This window comes from Ranitomeya imitator, chromosome 1, assembly GCF_032444005.1.
Source record: "Ranitomeya imitator isolate aRanImi1 chromosome 1, aRanImi1.pri, whole genome shotgun sequence".
Taxonomy (NCBI): domain Eukaryota; kingdom Metazoa; phylum Chordata; class Amphibia; order Anura; family Dendrobatidae; genus Ranitomeya; species Ranitomeya imitator.
In genome coordinates, this window is record NC_091282.1 from 876570735 (window position 1) to 876592156 (window position 21422).

Genomic DNA, 21422 nt, shown 5'->3' on the forward strand with positions numbered 1-21422 from the left:
CTTGAGGACCGGAGTTGGGGAACACTGATTATTTTTAGCCTAATGCTGGTTCAAATGCCTGAGTTTGTGTCGAAAGCCCCTATACACATTAGACTGATGTTGCTGATTTCAAAGAGTTCAGCCAACACTCTAAATATATGGGCGCATCAGCCAACTGGTTGTTGGGGGAAAAGTCAGTGGGGCATGTCTGATTTTGGATTGCCAATCCCTTTGTTCTCCGGGAGATAAGTCACTGGCAGAGATGTCTGTCTGCGGCTTTCTCTTAGCGAACACAGAAGCGCTCGGCAGAGCAATCACTCTGGTATATGACTGAAATGGCTGTCTGCCGAATGATCTGCTGAAGCATCGTTCCACCACCAGCCATTTAATGTGTAACGGGACCTCAATTGGCGTAAAGAGCAGATAAACCAATTCAGACTGACACTGATTTGGCCACACAACTGTCGTAACCGGATCAAACAAACAAGCCAATACTGACAGTCTTATGGTAGGTTCATATTTTTGAGGTACTAGATGTCATAAGATTGCTATACAGCGACAATTCTCCACTATATTATTGGCTGAATTCAATATATTTTATTATATTGTTAGCAATAAACCTTTGATACATTTTACAGATGTTTCACGAGGCACAAAAGACTACAATGTACTAATCTTGCTAGTGTGGAAGACCTGGAAAGAGGACTGGCTAATGCAAATCTCATTTCAGAAGCAATTTTGAATTGCAATTGACTCTTTATTTTCATTGTGCTGTTTTTTTTCACATGCAGAGACTGTATGAATATGATTACCTGACAAAAATGATTAGATTTGGACATCAAGCTTTATTAGTTAGAGACAAAGGAACCCACAGCTGGACGGCAGGTAAGGAACAACGTTTTACTGATGCTCCTTATCATCAGTGCACCACTAGTTTTTAATACTTGGCCTCATCCTGCCATTATTAAATGCTGATATGATAACAATCTGGACCATGATTTATGATATATTATGGCAGCACACAACATGCTGTTTCCCTTTAAAACCTAATCCATCTTGGTCCAGTCTTGTCTAAGAGGCCGATATAAACATTGTGGATAACAAAAACAGTACGGACCATGACATCTCACAACCAGTGTCTCTTCAGAAGTCTTGATCCCATCCAGACATTTCATCAGGGGGTATTTCATCATCTGGAGGATAGTTGTCAAAATAGCTGTGATCCATTGGTCCATCAAGCTTGAGGGTTAAAACAGAATTAAAAAAATTTATTATTTGTTATGGTTCCAAATTGTCATTTTGATTAAAAATTTTGTTATATTTTGCCATAAATTCTTAAAAAAAGCTTGTAAGGATATGCTAATAACTGCCCCTCTAGAAGGATGAAAACTGTATCTGTAGCGCCTCCTATTGGAAAGAGTTATCCTATGACTTTGTGTCCAACTCTCTTACAAATCTTACAGCATAATTAATAAAGATCTCCCACAGGAGCAAAATTGTAATTTGCAAAATCGTGTAAATTTTCCTGGGAAATTTGATTTCCAGCAAAGAAAACCAAACTTTGCCTGTCTGGGATGATCAAGGCTCGGTGTCCAGTTCTCCGAGTCTCAATCGCATGGCATTGCATAGAGCGTTCCCTCTAGGCCGCAACTTCTAGCTGTCAGCAGTTTTATCCGGGCATGCTCAGGTGTTATCCGGGCATGCTCAGGTGTTATCCGGGCATGCTCAGGTGTTATCCGTGCATGCTCAGGTGTTATCCGTGCATGCTCAGGTGTTATCCGGGCATGCTCAGGTGTTATCCGTTCATGCTCAGGTGTTATCCGTGCATGCTCAGGTGTTATCGGTGCATGCTCAGGTGTTATCCGGGCATGCTCAGGTGTTATCCGTGCATGCTCGGGTGTTATCCGGGCATGCTCAGGTGTTATCCGGGCATGCTCAGGTGTTATCGGTGCATGCTCAGGTGTTATCCATGCATGCTCGGGTGTTATCGGTGCATGCTCAGGTGTTATCCGGGCATGCTCAGGTGTTATCGGTGCATGCTCGGGTGTTATCCGTGCATGCTCGGGTGTTATCCGGGCATGCTCAGGTGTTATCCGGGCATGCTCAGGTGTTATCCGGGCATGCTCAGGTGTTATCCGGGCATGCTCAGGTGTTATCGGTGCATGCTCAGGTGTTATCCGGACATGCTCAGGTGTTATCGGTGCATGCTCGGGTGTTATCCGTGCATGCTCGGGTGTTATCCGGGCATGCTCAGGTGTTATCCGGGCATGCTCAGGTGTTATCCGGGCATGCTCAGGTGTTATCCGGGCATGCTCAGGTGTTATCCGTGCATGCTCAGGTGTTATCCGGGCATGCTCAGGTGTTATCCGGGCATGCTCAGGTGTTATCCGGGCATGCTCAGGTGTTATCGGTGCATGCTCAGGTGTTATCCGGGCATGCTCAGGTGTTATCCGGGCATGCTCAGGTGTTATCCGGGCATGCTCAGGTGTTATCCGGGCATGCTCAGGTGTTATCGGTGCATGCTCAGGTGTTATCCGGGCATGCTCGGGTGTTATCCGTGCATGCTCGGGTGTTATCCGTGCATGCTCAGGTGTTATCCGTGCATGCTCGGGTGTTATCCAGGCATGCTGAGGTGTTATCCGGGCATGCTCAGGTGTTATCCGTGCATGCTCGGGTGTTATCCAGGCATGCTGAGGTGTTATCCGGGCATGCTCAGGTGTTATCCGAGTATCTTGTAGTGTTCTGCTAATATTCTCAAGTCCCTACGGCTGCACGTTTTGCAGTGGTAGACAGATTCAACACATGCAGGGAGTGTCTGTTTGTTCGGCAATCCCTGCATGTGTTGCATCTGTCTACCACTGCACAACTGCAAAACATGGATGTACAAGAGCTATGTGTCTCTATGATTATGTAGTCTGATCTTGCAGATTTTTTTCTACCAATGGCTGTTACTTGCCTGTAAAGCCTATCCATAAAAGTATTAAGAGGACACTTTTTCTACATGCATGGAGTGAAAACAAAACTAATAAATGCCAAACTGCCAATTGTATACAGGCTAATAAACTTCAACATTATAGAATAATATCTCATTAAGGCGTAACTGTGAAATAGGATTGGATACTTTACCTCTGGTTTCAAAGGTGATGGAAGATTTCTTAAACTGAGTCCTTCCCAGTTAAAACCATTAAACCATCTAAAACCCAAAACAAGAACTAGTTAAATCATACATCCAGCAAAAAGAATGAAAACGTAACTATTGCTCATGAATATTTATGTGCGTACTATAGAGTATAGGAAGTCATGTTAGGCAGATCTGTCACCAGGGTTTTGCTCACCATCTGAAAGCAGCATAATGTAGGGGCAGAGATGATTCCAGTGATGTACCACTGTAGTTTTCATTAATCACTGTTTTTTATTTTGCAGATCGACCAGTTTTCTAAATGCTGAGTTCTGTATAACCCCGTCCACACCACTGATTGGCAGTTTTCTGTACACTGTGATTAGGCCGAAATCGGCCAATCAATGATAGGGGTGATGTTATACAAAGTTCATGAAAAAGAAGGAATACATGGCAGAAAGTTTACTAGCCCTTCATTGATAATGTCCTGCTAATAAAACTGTAATTTTATCCAAACTGCATCAAGCAGCCCAGTAAGTGGTACATCACTGCAATCTAGGTCACTGTCTCTACATTATACTGGAATCAATGTCTCTTTCCCTACATTGTGCTGATCCTTGGCTAGATGAAGAGAATGGGGCATCAGACTGCGCTGCTCGCCTGTCAGGATAATGTACCAGAGAAGTCCAAATAGAAGTAATAGAGAATAGACTTTATTTCTACGCGTTTCGTGGTGATCACACCACTTCCTCAGGACAGTCTATACACATACACATACAGGGTCTTGTATTTATAGCAAAAGAAGGCACATGGAGACGCCTCTTTTCAAAGGAAAAAAAAAAAAACACAAACAAGAAACACCACACCCAGTGGGTGGGGAATCTGACTTAAACACATATTCAAACATATATGTACATCATAAAACACACGAAACAATCATAAAATATAATTGAGTAAAGCACTTAAAACCATTGCTCATACATGTAAAAATCTAAATACAAAAAAACACATTAAAAAGAGTAGTTAAGCAAATAAATAACTTTTACAAGCTGGGCGAGTGCTAGAACCTACAGTGTTAAAACATTTATTCTTTGTCAGGACCCTGCTACTGACGTTTTGAACCATTGAGCCATGGATGGAATTGATTGGATTGTTTTGTTTGGTGGTAGTTTCACAAGAGTCTGTGAAATCAAAGAGATAACTGGAAAGAAGAAAAAAGAAAAAAAAAAATCCCTGAGAATTATTTTTTATTTTTATTTTTTCCCCTTCAATTAAACAAATCAGTTGTTTCGTTGAGTCCATGGGGATTTATGGTGTTCAGCTTGTGAATCCAGAAGATCTCTATTGACAAGACAAAAACTTCACCTGATAAAGGGAATACCGATCAGGTGGAGATTAATCTTCTTGATTTCAGTATACACGAGACAGAAGAGGGAGCATCCTCTCAAACATCACCACTCATTACAAATGAAATAGAAACAGATGGAAATAAGGTTGTAATTGACAATACTGATGGGGGAAGCTCTCTGGTGCCTTTTTTACCCAGGGCTTCCTTCCAGAACAATGTCATCACGAAGTACCTCTCAGTAAAATCAGTAAAACGAAAAAACGCCCCAGGGGGAAAAGAGGGGGTGGAAAACATAAACAAAAAAGGGAGGCCATCCCTGATATAAAAGTTGTAACAACAAATGGAAATGACATGGATACAGCTACCAATGGTTCTATCACAAAAAGTAACAATATTTTCAATCTATCCAGTTATAACCTTTCCTTTACAGAAACCTCTCTCCTACAGAAAGGTCTTTCTTTTTGCCCCACCTATAACACTAGAGACATAGATCTATTCATGGACTTTCAGTCCTTTATAAGAAAGCTAACACTTAAGCGACATTTCTCCAAAGAAAACCCACTCCAGAGCACAAAAATAACGGAAGATCCTATTTATCATACAGGATTAAAAGGAACGTCTAATTTTTACCCCATCCAAAGTCAGGGCCACCATCTGAAAACTTTCTCTGATCTGGTTTCAAACGACCTGGACAAAATAATTTTGACACATAGCAAGGGAAAATCCAATCTCACCCCAAAAGAAAAAGAGGCATTAAAATCCATAAAGAGCAATCCAGACCTTGTCATCCGCATGGCAGACAAGGGGGGAGGAATAGTAGTACAGGACCGAGGGGATTATCTAGCAGAAGCATTTAGACTATTATCTGACCCCAAGACTTACAATAAGGTTGATAACACTCAATATAATAATGCAGTTATTGTTTATAACGCTTTGATATCAAAAGCTGATAGACAGAGCATTCTGAATAAATCAGAGAAAAATTTTTTAAGAGTTGTCAATCCCCCGATTGCTTTTTTCTATCACCTTCCGAAAATCCACAAGGATGCTAAAAGGAACCCATGGGAGACCCATAATTTCAGGGATAGGGTCCCTGACATCAAACCTTGCAAATTATGTGGATGTAGTGATGCACACACATGTAGACCAACTACACAGTTACTTGAGAGACTCTAGTCATCTAATACGACTTACGAAGGACATCCCATGGAAGAACACTTTTGTTTTTATTTCCATGGATGTATCCGCCCTCTATTCCAGCATCCCACATGATTTGGGACTGGTGTGTTTTAAAACCTTCATAGACATTGATCCACGTTTGACACCTAGACAAAAAGATTTTTTATATGAAAGCATGCAGTTCATACTCCATAATAATTTTTTTACCTTTCAAGATACTCTATACCATCAGATACTTGGGACCGCAATGGGCTCGAAGGTGGCGCCAACTTATGCAAATTTGGTTATGGCCATCTTCGAGTCCATTTTCATATACAGCAGTATACATGCACCCAACATCATCATTTACAAACGTTACATAGATGATTTATTCTTTATTTATGATAATTCAAACGATGATGTGGGGTCATTCCTCAGGAGCATTGAAGACAACACCTGGGGTTTGGGTTTCACCCCTGTAGTAAACCCTGACACAGTTGACTTCCTTGACCTCACTTTTTTTCATGACCATATAAAAATTCATACAAGAACCTACTTCAAACCTGTGGATGCTAACAGTTATGTCCATTATCAAAGTGGACACTACACCAAATGGTTGAGGAATATTCCACTCAACCAATATAAAAGAATCAAGAGGAACTGCAGTATGGATATAGATTTCATTAACCAATCAAAAGTTTTATCACATAGATTTCTTGAGAGAAGTTACCCCCAAAAATTGATCCATAGAGCCTTCTCTGAAAGCAAAAAAATAGAACAGATAGACTTAATCTCTAATAATATAAAAACAAAAAAATCTGCATCTGATACTAAGTTCAGCTTCAATTTTATTACCACTTTTTCAGCCCAGAACAAGAGAATTCGCCTGGTTCTGAAAAAACATTGGGGCATACTTCTTAATGATCCCATATTGGGGAAGCTTCTTCCTAGCAATCCCCTGATAACGTTTCGAAGGGCCCCAACATTGAAAAACATGTTGGCCCCCAGCCGGCTAAAGAAAAAAGAGGATCTCAATCCCTCTACAAAAAAGCCCAGACAAGGCTCCTATAGATGTGGCATCCCGAGATGCCTATGTTGCTCAAGGATCATTCATGATGCAAAAACTTTTTCATCAGACAGTGGAAATTCAGATGAGTTTCAAATTAAATACCATTTGACTTGCCAATCCAGTTTTGTCATCTATGTCATTATATGCGAATGTAAGAAATTATATGTGGGCAGGACAACGCAACAGCTGCATAAAAGAATAAACTCACACAGGTATAATATAAAAGAAGGATTTTTACAGCATGGCCTTTCCAGGCATTATGCAATGTATCACAACAAAAGGATATCCTTCAGGGTGATCCCTATTGACCATGTCCCCCTTGATAATCCTAATCGAGTCCAGACTCTCAACAGAAAAGAGATCTTCTGGATTCACAAGCTGAACACCATAAATCCCCATGGACTCAACGAAACAACTGATTTGTTTAATTGAAGGGGAAAAAATAAAAAATAATTCTCAGGGATTTTTTTTTTTCTTTTTTCTTTTTTCTTCTTTCCAGTTATCTCTTTGATTTCACAGACTCTTGTGAAACTACCACCAAACAAAACAATCCAATCAAATCCACCCATGGCTCAATGGTTCAAAACATCAGTAGCAGGGTCCTGACAAAGAATAAATGTTTTAACACTGTAGGTTCTAGCACTCGCCCAGCTTGTAAAAGTTATTTATTTGCTTAACTACTCTTTTTAATGTGTTTTTTTGTATTTAGATTTTTACATGTATGAGCAATGGTTTTAAGTGCTTTACTCAATTATATTTTATGATTGTTTCGTGTGTTTTATGATGTACATATATGTTTGAATATGTGTTTAAGTCAGATTCCCCACCCACTGGGTGTGGTGTTTCTTGTTTGTGTTTTTTTTTTTCCTTTGAAAAGAGGCGTCTCCATGTGCCTTCTTTTGCTATAAATACAAGACACTGTATGTGTATGTGTATAGACTGTCCTGAGGAAGTGGTGTGATCACCACGAAACGCGTAGAAATAAAGTCTATTCTCTATTACTTCTATTTGGACTTCGCTGGTACATTATCCTGACAGGCGAGCAGCGCAGTCTGATGCCCCATTCTCTTCATCTAGCCAAGGATCATCACATCGGGGCTGGCAGCAGCCGCCAATGCTAAGTGCAGTGGTTGTGTCTTACACAACCATAATAGGTGAGTGAATTCATACTATCTCACGAATATTCCCTTTATCTCGGATAAGACCCTATGTGCGCTCTATATTCCTTCTAGCTACCTTGTTATACATTGTGCTGATCTGATATTAGGTGGATTCCCTTTAAAACTTATGGGACGTGATTCACTTTTGTAATCTGATTCATTCACTAAATATAATCCATCCGTGGAATCGACCCTCCTTTGCCGTCTATATGGGCATGTAGGTCACAGGAAGCTGATTACAATAATACCTTGATATCTAAATCCAATGTTTTACTCCAGATAAATCCATGTTTTACTTAGACATAAATCAGCTGCTAAGATCTATGGGCCGTACATAGATCTCCCTGAGAATCGGTCTCCAGCGCTTACTTAGAAATGAAAGGGGACATTACAAGTGAGAGACATGTAGATCAGGGGACACAGATAAGGAGGATTGGTGGATAATATGCGCTGCTGGTATACCCTTACAATAAATCCAAGTCCAGACAGTAAGTATTAGTGACTTTTCTGTATTCAGTCAACACGTTTCCAAGTGCTACAGACGTCTTCATCAGGACAAAAAAAACCACAGCTTTACAACACAGTGTGGTTACATTTATAGTGGCAGAAGTTCAAATGTTGGCTCCAAATAGACACACGATGTGTCAAAGTTCGTCACAATTCATTGGAAAAAAAAGAAAGAAAATAAAGTTTACAAGTTTGAGAGTTGTGAACATAATGAATTTACATCTAAACTAATTACAGGTTTTAATAATTATTACGGGATTTTTCATTTATCTATGTATTCCCATGTAAAAAGAGCAAAGAAGAGAAGGACAGCTTAATCATGCATTTCACTGTGAAATCTTCAACTCAATCCACAAAAAAAGCAAGTCCACACTCAGGTTCGCCATCTTTCAATGGAAATGTAGGGAACCCCCTACACGTTACTCTAGCACAAAGGTTCTGGAAAAGGGAAATGGCTCTTCGTCCCCCTAAAGAAATTCATCAAATTCTGTGCTCCTAAATCCAAATGCCCCTCTCCCTTCTCAGCCCTAGTGTGCTTAAACCACACTTAGCGTCCATAACTTTGACATTTCTGTAGCGATGAAAGCCTGCGGAATTTACGGGTGCATGACTCCAGAAGCATGAACTGGGCATAATGTACTGGTCAGTGGTCATTACAACGTACTGGTCACCACAACATACTTGTCACTACAAAGTACTGGGGACTAAAACGTGCTGGGGATTATTACGTACTGGTAAATACAACATACTAGGGATTACTACGTACTGGTAAGTACAACGTACTAGGGACTACTACGTACTGGTAAGTACAACGTACTAGGGACTACTACATACTGGTAAGTACAACATACTAGGGACTACTACGTACTGGTACGTACAACGTACTAGGGATTACTACGTACTGGTAAGAACAACGTACTAGGGATTACTATGTACTGGTAAGTACAACGTACTAGGGACTACTACGTACTGGTAAGTACAAAGTACTAGGCACTACTACGTACTGGTAAGTACAATGTACTAGGGACTACAATGTACTGGTCATTACAATGACAGTTTACAGTTTTGACTCAGCAACATCCACTGCTGCTGGTTTCTGGAAAGCACCCATGGAGTCAAAATCGTCACTACACCTGTAGACACATTCCCAAAGGGTTATAATTTCCAAACAAATTGTGGTCACTTTAGGGGGATTCTGCTCTTCTAGCACATAGGTGCACTCTATATGGAGTCTGCAAACTATTCTAGGAAAATCTGCGCTCCAGGAAGCAAATAACGCTCCATCGCTCCTGAGTCGTGGCTAAGTAGTACTGCACAGTCTCACATGGGTATTTCCATGCTCAGCAGAAATTGTGGGACAAATTTTGTTGCCATTTTTATCTTCCCCTTGTGAAAATGTAAAATCTTAGGATTAAACAAAATTTTGAAGGTAAAAATGTAATTACTTTTTTTTGCACTGCCCAAAGGTATAAAATTTTGTGACATCCCTGTCTGGTCAATATGATCACTGCACTTTTAAATGAATTCATTGAGAAGTGTAGTTTGTAAAATGGGCTCACTTATGGGGGTTCTGGTGTTCTGGCACCTCAGTGGGTCTTCCATTGGGTCATGGCACCCGCAAACCATTTGAGTCAAATTTTTACTATAATATAGCATTACTATACTATGTCCAAACGAACAGTATTTTGTAAGACACTTCAATATTAATCAAACTTTATAGTCCATAATGACAGTGACTGTAAAATATGAGGAGATACCAAAGTTAAAGTAATAAAAACCATAATATTTTATTAATGATATTGTATATAAAAAAACACTATTACAAAAGACAGGGCAAGCCAGCCTCCAAATAAAAGGGGCAGACACAGCAATTCTAATCAGATATCATGATAAGTCAGAATGAAAATTATGCTATGCAATGCATCAGATAATGAGCAGCACTAGAATGCATATAGCTATAAATGTCAAGATATTGTCGACCTATTAAAGTTATAGCCTAATAAAGTGCACATTGCGAAAATTTCCTGCGAAAATTATGTTTCAAAAGTGTGCTGATGTAAAACAGACATGTGAGATATGTTATTTCTCAACTTTCTTGTGTGAGATAACTCTCTGGTTTAAGGGCATAAAAATTAAAAGTTTGAAAATTGCAACATTTTCAACACTTTCACCAAATTTCTGTTTTTTTCACTAATAAATGCAATTCATATCAAACAAATTTTACCACTAACATGAAGTAAAATATGTCACAACAAAAATTAGAATTAGTTGGATCCATTGAAGCTTTGGGAATTATAACTTCATAAAGTGACAGTGATCAGAATTGTAAAATTTGACCTGGTCATGAAGGTGAAGACAGGCTTGGTGGGTGAATGAGTTAAGTTCCTGTAGGTGCCCTAGAGGTGTATATACTATACATAAGAATTGGGTAACCCTTCCCTTATAGAAGACATTGGACTCTTAGCCAGTGGCAACACTTGTTTTACAACCTAAGGCCGGGTACACACTGCGTTAATAGCAGCCCGTTCAACACGTACGTTAACGGGCTGCTATTAATGCAAGTGCCACATTGGCAGCGCGCTAGCGCAGATAGAGCATCTGCTAGCTCTATCTGTGCTAGCGGTGACGGACCCGGAAACGCTGCAGCCCGTGTCTCGGGGTCCGTCACTCAATGACGGCACATCGCTAGCGCACGCCCATAGTGGGCGTGCGCTAGTGATGCATCCGACATTGTATTCAATGGCACCGCTAATGGACTGCTTTACACCACGTTATGCCGCGGTGTAACGTAGTCCGTCTAACGGACACGTGGAATGCAGTGTGAACCCAGCCTGAGCCCAGGACCAGACTTGCGAGAAACTCGCTCGAGTCTCGCATCTCAATACTTGGCACTGCTGCCGGCACTCATGACCGGAGTGTGCGGCTGCATGTATTTCTATGCAGCTGAGCGCTCCAGTCTGAGTACCGGCAGCAGTGCCGGGTCATAATATTTTGTTGCAAATTCCCAAATACGGCAATTTGATTTAAACTTGCACCTTCTCCATTCTAGAGGTGAAAAAATTGGATCGGGATTACTCAAAGTGGGCAGGGCCAACATCTGACTCGCGCTGCTTTGTGATCATGTGTGCAGCGAGTTGCCGGTATACACTGGAGTTGGATGAGAAGTTAGAGGCAGATTTATCATTAGAGGAGACGGAAAATGTTACAAATTGTAGCACAGATTTACAGGTGCTAATAGCAGACATAGTAGACAGGGGCAGATATATTATTGGTGCCACCGCACAGGAGCCCAATAGATAAAGGGGCCCACTTCTAACTCCAAAGCAGATGGAATTGTGCATTATGATGAGCAATTGAAATCTAACTGACCCATATACTGTTTTTGCACAGGGGACCTCTTCTGTCTGTGCTGCCACTGGTAGTAGAAATGAGCAAAAAGATTGGTAATTACCTAGCAGCCAGACCAGGCAAATGCTATTTTTTTTTTGCTTTGCATTTGAATGCTAGCATCCTTGGTGCCTCATGCATTTAATAAGCCACTGCAAAGTTGGCATTTGAGAGACAGCCAAGGAATTTTGCGCTGCCCTGATCTGGCAGGCACAGAGTACTGAAGTGGATGCAGGAGCGTGGTAATGTGACTCATGATCATATCTGAGCAGTAGCGTTGCTACCGAGGGGGCCGGGCCCTATGCTGTCAGGGGCCCACCCGGATCTACGCTTCTGTAACTGTAACAGCGTGCACAGCGCACTCATACAGTTACACTCTGCAACAAAGCAGGGAGACTCAATCTTCCTGCTCTGCCACTGGGCCGCTATGGGGCCTATTACCTGGAGGGAAGGGGGGGCTTGCCCGCAGCAATAGTTGACAGCAATGATGAGACAGGGAGCTTCACTCTCCTTCTCCTATCAATCAATCTCTGACTTCACTAACGCAGACACAGCAGGTGCCATCTGTCCTGTGTTGTGCGGGTGCTCGGAGCAGCAGGGGAACAAGGGGGAGAGGTGAGTAATGTATTTATTTTTTCATGGGGTGCATTATACTATATAGAGTCTTCCTATGGGGGTGCATTATACAATATAGAGTCTTCCTATGGGGGTGCATTGTACAATATAGAGTCTGCCTATGAGGGTGTATTATACAATATAGAGTCTGCCTATGGGTGTGTTTTATACAATATAGAGTCTGCCTATAGGGAGTGCATTATAGAATATAGAGTCTGCCTTTGGAGGTGCATTATACAATATAGAGTGTGCCTATGGGGAGTGCATTATACAATACATTATATAATACAGAGTCTGCCTATGGGGATTGCATTATACTATATAGAATCTGCCTATGAGTGGTGCATTATAGTATAGAGGCCTATGGGGAGTGCATTATACTATATAGAGTCTGCCTATGGGAAGTACAATATAGAGTGTGCCTATGGGGAGTGCATTATACAATACATTATAGAATAGAGAGTCTGCCTATGGGGATGCATTATACAATAGAGAGTCTGCCTATGAATAGTGCATTATACCATAGAGGCCTATGGGGGTGCATTATACAGTATAGACCATTCAGCATCAAATGAACAGCGCTCCACTCGGGTGTAAATATCTCCAAACAGTGTTTTATTTAGCCATGATACAGCAACGTTTCGACCATATACTGGTCTTTTTCAAGTGCATTATACTAAATAGGGTCTGCCTATGGGGTGTACATTATACTATATTGAGGCCTGTGAGGAATGCATTATACTATATAGAGGCCCATGGGGATTACATATTAATGATAATCTTTATTTTTATATAGCGCTAACATATTCCGCAGAGCTTTACAGTTTTCACATATTATCATCGCTGTCCCCGATGGGGCTCACAATCTAAATTCCCTATCAGTATGTTTTTTTGAATCTGTGAGGAAACCAGAGAACCCGGAGGAAACCCACACAAACACAGGGAGAACATACACAAAAAAAACACCAGTATACAGGCAAAGATGCTTACCTGTTCAAGGCCTCCAACAATTGCACTAACCAGGGTGCAGCGGACCCAAGTTAAGATGGCAAATACACAGGTGCAATAATACCGATAATGCAGCCACCCTACAATGAGGAATTGGCTGCTTGGTGCGCCTGTGCAAACAAATAGTCTGTATGTGGCGTGTTCACACAGCAATGCAAAGTATATGGCTCAAAGCCTATTAATGACGCCATATAGCGGGCTTACCATAATGCATCCTGTGCGAACAGAGACCACAGTGTACAGAGCCATCTAGGGCCCAGCCGCACCCTGGAAAAAATATACAGTGCACCAAAAACATAACAATGTATGCAAGGTATTGGTCGATATTATGGCCACAATATTTAAGCTGCCAACCCACGTCAACATACACAAACCACTGAGCCACCGTTTTGCCCACATTATACTATATAGAGACCTATAGTATGTAGGCCTATGGGGAGTGAATAATACTATATTGATGACTGTGGGAAGTGCATTATGCTATATGGAGGCTATTTAAGGGGCCATCATACAGTGTGGAAATTGCAGTAAGGGTGTCATCATACAGTGCAGGAGATAATGTTGGGTTTTTATACAGTGTGGGGCTATCATACAATTTTGGAACCATCAAACAGTTTGGGGGCTACTAAGCAGCTACTTAGTAAACTGTACTATTCAGGGAGGGGCATTATACTATGTATAATATCATCATACTATGTAGAGGGGAGCTGTACAGGGGGTGACTTGGGTCATTGTTAAATGTAAAGTGGGCAGTTATTGTTATAGGGGAACTCAGGTTACTGTGACTGTCAATGGGGCACACAGAGGTCATTATTACTTAATAGGGAGTAAAATATGGGCACTGTTTTCAAGGGCACTTGCACAGGGCATTACTATATTCTAGAGGTTTGTTTTACCATTTAGAGGGCAAAGAGAACCGCACAGCAGGTGCAGTAATAGGGACACGTATGGTAGCAACGGCTCAGTATTGGGGAACTAGCTGGTTAAGGAGTTTGTGCAGGCTGGGAAAAGATGGGGAAGGTGCAGGAAATGTGAGCAAATGAATCTTTGTTGCAATCTCTGCAGCAGAGTCGTGGCTGGAGAAGTTGTCGTGTCGGTCTGGGCCAGATGGAAAAGATGGGAAAAGTGAATGACTCTACCAGAAAGGATGCCAGCGGTAAGTCACCTTTTATAACTGTGCTGTAATCTCTTATATGTCCCATAGGACTGGTATCTACTTGTGACCATATGGCAGTAATATCAATGTTGGTCTTTGTATAGAGATTATTTTTAACAACACCTCAGTCATTTGCTGAGGTTCTCCTCCACTATTAGGGTGTGCCAGCTAGTTATAATCAAGGTTACCTGGTTAGGGGCCCATTCAGACATTTCGCCCACCCTGAACCAAAACCATAGCTACGCCTCTGTATCTGAGTTGTAGATTTTATTTTGTGTCTTTATGGCAACCCTGCACATCTAATCAATTTGACTTTTTTTCTGACTAACCTAATTTGAAGACTGGAGCATAAAACGACAGTCTTAATGAATTTATCCCCTGTGGAGCTAAATTATACCAATTTGGATGTCTACTTCTAGAGGAGGATCCTGCATGCAGATTTATACAGCTTCAATTAAAGAGGTTATCCAGAACTTTGGCATTTTTTACTGTGACAAGAACTATCAGGTAGGTAAATGCAAACTACATGACTGTTTTGCCCGCTGCTGGTCTCTACGACTCAAGGCAGTCATAGATCATTCCTATTCTGTTCTGCGGCTTCCAGTGATGTCACTTCGACAAAGCAGCTTCTTGTCTTTCTCCCCGCTCCCCGGGCCTCATTGCCAATGTCATACTGGTCATTGCCTTACTGCAAAGAGATGGTCATCAATCAGCATGATGTTTGCAGGGACACCCCATTGACATAGCGGACCAGAAAAAGAAGAGCTGCTGTAAAGTGCTGTGGAATTTCTTGGGCTATAAAAATAAAAATTATTATTATTAGCTGCTCTGTTGATGTGAAGTCAAATGAGAAAGGAGAATCCTAACAGAGCGCTGCATGAGATGGGCGCTGGGCAAAAATGGAAGGTATTTAGCTACCTTATTAATTCCTCGATACCCACAGAAAGATCAATTAATGCAATAGGATGCATAAGGTATTCATTTTATAATGAAAATTTTTACAATTTTCTCATAAACTTTTTTTGCCTGTTTCTCATGGGTTTTAAAAATGGCTTGCTGTCAGTTGCAGGACTTGTTTCTTGTGACAAGCCGAGCAGCTTTGTGAGCATCTTATGACTACTGGAAAGAAACATGAAGATTTCTATGAAATGACTGCAAGCAGAGATCTACAGAGCTATGAGGAGTTGATACAGAAGTGTATTTAGGAAGTCGGCACTTAGTTACATGATTTTAGGTTAACAATAAAGCAAGTACAATCTGTCAAAGCCAAACCTGTGCTTTTTAATGTCAGCTATTCCATTCTTCATGTTTCCAAGTCTTTCTGCAGGATTTTGTCTGCAAAATATTAGGGAAAAAATAAAAGTAAGTCCCACAAGGATGACCAATATCAAGAGAAAAAAGATCATTTTGATGTTTCTGTAGGACTATCATAAGTAGAACTGTGTATTCTGCATATGTAAGAGGGTTAACAGTAGCTCAAGAACATGTCATCAAGAGGGGTGAATTTGTTAAAAGTGTTTTGTTTACATATTTTATGAGATAACAAGATGGCGGTTCATTTCATTTGCTCTGCTTGCGTACATCCACATGTAAAGTGCCGCCACCCAAAACAGATAAAAGCGTACCTCTGTATGAGACAGAAGAAGCTGTAAAGTGTACTACCTGTTGTCTTGTGTGCTTAAGTGTGCCAAGTAAATAATGCCTTGTTTTTAAGAATGTGCCTGTTGTCCTTGTTTTGAGGTCTAATGGACCAGGGGAGGAGTGGAATGGGCCAGCCTGAAAGTCACAGTACCAATAACAACACTGCCAGCATACACACACACCCAGAACTCTCGAGTCTCCTGTAGGAATGTGCCAGGGTGTCGATACTTGCTTAATGCTACCACCCCAGGCACCATTTCACATACTTTAAAAAAAACATTCAAACATATAAGCCCCACCTGTATGGAAAGGCCCCCCAGAATGACACATTTGGGCACAGTTTTGCTAAGCCTTGCCCATTTTGGAGTCAAGTTTGCAGGTTGTCCTGGCAAAACTGTGACTATTGTCAAGCATGGCACTGTGATGGTCAACAGTGACTACTTAGTAATAATGAAAAATGAGACTAGAGGGGTTGTCCAGCTCTAGAGCCATTTTTTTTTTTTGCACCACTTGACTTTTACAGGCTCGTTGAGGCCCTCATATTTAACTTTGATGTGGTCTTTCATCATTAATCAGGTAAGAGGAGCTCAGAAAAAAAGACAGATTGAGTGCTCTAAGCTCCTTGTCAGACTGTCATAGCAAGCCGACTAGCAGAGGCTCAGATAACTCATTGAGGCAAAATTTTTAAATAAATTCAACTGTAAAAATGATCTTTAGCCCCAATTGCCTGCATTTCTGAAAACAAAGTGTTCCAGACCGCCCATGGAAGATGAACATCTGTAGGATCTGCTCTGTAGTGATGATCTAGAACTATTAAATAATCTACATGCGATCTTGTGGCAGCAGGAAACCAGCTATCAGACACAGTCACACTTCCCATTGAGAAGGCAGAGATGGTGTATTATCGCCTCTGCGTTCCCGGTTGCCTTATACACGGTGCCAAACAAGCGCTTTGTATATAGTAATGGGAACTGTTAATGGTGTTTCTTCCTCCAGACCCAGCGGTCATGTGATCTTTGGCTGTAAAGAAGGCGCAGGACCGGCTGGGTCCTAGAGAGACCCCGTCAATTCTGTAATTCATCCAGAAGGCTGAATTTCCACTATATCTGGGGCTAATATATCAGCCCCAGTTACAGCGGAAATCAGGTTAAGAAAAAGGATTTAAATGTTGACATGTACCCAAAGGTCTTTTATGAAATTATATGCATGAAATAAATGAAAAATAAAGAAGTAAATAAAAGGTAAGAAAAAATAAACAAATGAAAAACAAAACACACCGCCAATCCGAATAACTTCTACTAATCCTGCCCTCGTAAAAAAAAAATGTGTTTCAGTGTTCCTTTGGAGTTACAATGAAAATTGTGCAAAACAGAGGAAAGAAAATTGTGCCCCATGTGTCGCAAAAAAGTTGCAAAACTTGTTTCAATGTCTGAGCGAAAAAAAATGTTTTAGCTGTTTAAACCACATGTATTAAAAAAATACCTTCCTGTTCAGGACCTGCGGTAAATGGCATGGTCATGAACTGGTTAATAAACTATTACAAACCCTTTCAAAATTCAGGGGTTAAAGAAGCTGGACCTGTGGCAATGAGTTGATCACCCCGGGTCTGACTCCTTTAATCCCGAGCGAGCAGTTATTGCTTTGGACTCAACATTTCCCATATAGTTGCTCTGCTATGGGAGCTGTATTATTACATGGCAGCCATTCAGTATTTCAGTTTTTTTGGCTCCGGTGCCACTATTTCTGTGTAAGATGACATGGAAATTATCCACAATTCCATGTTTTTAATTATTATTATTTAATTATTATATTGTGCATATACTAATTGTACAGATTGACTTCTAGCCCTTGATGACTTTCCATAGCATAGGCACATTGGCGTTCTCCTTAGTCTACATAGATAACGTCCTACGTCTGTCCCTCCTTTGCATTTCATTAGACAGCTGCACTTGCTTACTAAATATTTGTGGTCGGTGACTATGTGGCTGCCAAACACGTCCACATTGTGTAGACTTAGAAGTTCGCACATGTTTTGTAAACCTCTCTGTAACATATCTAGTATAGTTTTCCTTTTGTAATCTATTTCCAAATGTTGCACTCTGTAACTTTTCGGTGTTATTATTTCCACTAGATAGGTCTTTATGGTGATTTCAATGAAATATGTTGTAAGTATGGGTTTGGCTTCGACTGTAGACTGATGAAACGGGGTCATTCAAAAGTCCCTATTGAGGTGGAATAATATGTTTTGGGGTTTCTGAATTTGTCACTCTGGTCTTTCTAGGTATATACTTTTTCTGATTTATATATTTTCAATTATAAAATTTTTAAAAATTTCTAATGGTGTGCGTATCTCTATATAAAATCGGGTATTTAGGTGTTATAGCGCAGAACTGTAATCCAGTTGATTAATAATCATATGCACATACCGAATATAAGGGAAGTAAAGTTATGCTCGGCGGTACCAAAAAATAAAAACCCAATTCATCATTTGTGTTTTTGATTTAAGTCACATTTCTTTTTTAGTATTTTGGCACATTTGTTCCCATTTTTTGCACCCAAATCAAAGTGGTGCACGTGGTTCATAAATCTTGAGAAAAATAAAAAATGATCTTTAATTTTATCTTTAACCCTTTTTTGCGACTTTTTAGTGCAAAAAATAGTTACCTATTCCGCTACATTGATGGAAAAACAGAATTTGACATTAAATCAATTTGTGTCATTTGTGCAGGGGGGATTGGTGTAGATTTGCACCAAATTTTTGTGACTTTTAGAAAAGTCCAAAATGTTAAAAACATCTAAAGTCCGAATACAGTGGCAAACTAAAAAACAGAACAGACAAACACAATTTTTTTTTTTAAAAAAGGTGCAAGTAAAAAGATGAATATGGCACAAAAAAAAGCACAAAATACTAAAAACTGAGCAGAAAACAAGCGCAAAGGCAATAATCAATGGGGCCAATAGTGTAGAATACAACAGGTATAATGTGTATAATCATGTCTGTGATATTTGCACATTTTCACCAACTATTACATCCTAATATTTGCTTAGAATTCTGTAGGATGCACATTTAATGTAAGATAAAATCTACAATACCTGCACAGGCGTCGGATCAGGTCTTCAGACCGTCTAGCTATTTTACTATGAAATTCGACTTTCTCAATACCTTGGAGGATTACATTGTAGATCATCATCTGGTCTGGCCCAGTAAAAGGAGGGCTGGAGAGAAATATGCCAGATATGTTATGTTACACATATTACACATGAAAAATAATCCTCCCAAAGATATATATAATAACAAAAACAGAACTATGTTGTTAAGATCTCAAGTCAGCTGCAGAAACATGTAAAGAAAACACTTTCCTTCAGTCGCCATGGAAAATGGGACTAAACAAGGAAAACTTTCAGCTAATATAACGTTTATTGTTGGACATGTGCTCAGAGCTTCCCAGGAAAACTGTCATTACAATGTAGTGCAGATCTCTAGAACAAGGAAAGAATTCACACGAGGGTTTAAAAAAATCATCTTTTTTTTCATCCAAAAAAAATGGTCGACTTTTCATCAGTATTGTCATCCGTATGACATCTGTATGGCATTCATTTTCATACATTAGCAATAAATAACATTTGCAAAACCAAGTACAGTTTCCTGTGTTAATAAGGGTAATGGATCCATAAAAATCAGATAAACATGATCGAAATGGGATCTGATTTTTTATATTGAGCATCCAATAGACTTGTATGGGTGAGTTTCATCCAAAATACAGAAGATTCTAGAGTACAATGCAATTTTTTTTAATATGAACACTAAGTCAGTGTAAAAATCAACTGAGCCCAAATGAACATAATTTGTACTATTGCTGTCTCTATTTTCCACGGACAGCAGTTGGACCAAACATAAGATTATGTGACTGTAGCCTAATAGTTATAATCACTGAAGGTGAATGTAGATTGCAAGAATGGGCTGGATAAAACATGAATACATCTTCCCTAACCTCAGGAAACATATATTTACTGTAAAAACTCATTCCTATTCATGTGAATAGGAAATGATCTGCAGTACACGGCAGCAGCCACTACATAGTGTATGGAGTGATGGTGTTTCACTCTATACACTGTTTGCATTCAGCTCCTGCTGGAACTGGTAACAGCTGATCCTTTAGGGTGCTGGGTGTTGGACACCCACTAGTGTGCTATTGATGATCTATCATAGAAATCGGCCATCGATATTAAATACCAAACTTAGAAAAAGTCCATCAATGCAAAGATAATCCCATAAAGTGGATAATCCATCATGGTTAAGATAAGGTATCAAAAAGTACACAAGCCTATGAACTGGCCTACATGTTTCGGCAATTATGCCTCATACATGGCAAACTGTGGGCCATAATCAAGGCATAACTCCTGAAATGTGTATTTTTTGATTCCTTGTTTTAACCATGATAGCATAAATGTTAAGTCTGATTATCTCTGCATTGATGAACTCTTTCTAAATTTGGTATTATTTGTGAATGGGGCCAACAAAAATTTGAATTTTTTTACAACTGTATATAGGTATAAAAAAATAGATTGCCTTGGGGCAGAAAAGTTATAAGATAAGTTTCTACTGTATAAGAGCAACTAGGGAAGGGGCATTACTGCTGTATTGGTTACAAAGACAGGCCTCACGACTGTACTCTACTGTAATAGTAGACATTTACTACTGTATTTGTATACAAAGACAGGCATCACTACTTTATGGGGGAGAGAGACTTTTACCATCGTACGGGGTCACAAAATGGGGCATAAGAAAGAGTAGTATATGGAGACCTAGAGAAAGATTTTTTATTGTGAGGAGTCACAAAGGGAGACAGTACTACTGTTATATGTTTTATTTTTGAGAAAACTGTTACTGTGGTAGGAGAAAAAGGAAGGTAATGCTACTGTGTAGGGCCCCAGAAAGGAATTATGGCAATTCTCTTCTTCACCTGGTGTAGTGTGGGGGGTAAAGTGGGAAGAGTGCTCTAGAAGCAATTTGCATAGATGTCTGTGTGTTACATTCCATAGAGGTGAATAAAAAGAAGAAGTCATAGCGGGTCTGCTCTGGATGAAACAAAAGGAATTACTTCAATTGGAGACATCACCGTTGAGTCAATGGATTTACCTGTACTGTATACAGTATATACTATATACAGATCTCCTGTGTATTATGTCATTGAAGACCAATGTATTACCTATACAATTAAACTATATACAGAACTCCTGTGTATTATATCATTGGTGATCACAGTATTACCTGT

General features: G+C 40.1%; 1 protein-coding gene across 1 annotated transcript in view; it reads right to left on the reverse strand.

Moving 5' to 3' along the window:
• Nucleotides 1–558: 558 nt before the first annotated feature.
• Nucleotides 559–21422, reverse strand: part of PRKG2 (protein kinase cGMP-dependent 2) — a 179619-nt gene continuing 158755 nt past the window's right edge. Inside the window, exons 16-19 of the mRNA XM_069742823.1 lie at nucleotides 19240–19362; nucleotides 15778–15840; nucleotides 3106–3172; nucleotides 559–1218 (exon numbers count right to left, since the gene is read on the reverse strand). Coding sequence (XP_069598924.1) covers nucleotides 1123–1218; nucleotides 3106–3172; nucleotides 15778–15840; nucleotides 19240–19362 — 349 coding nt within the window. The 3' untranslated portion in view covers nucleotides 559–1122. The remainder of the gene's footprint in view (nucleotides 1219–3105; nucleotides 3173–15777; nucleotides 15841–19239; nucleotides 19363–21422) is intronic.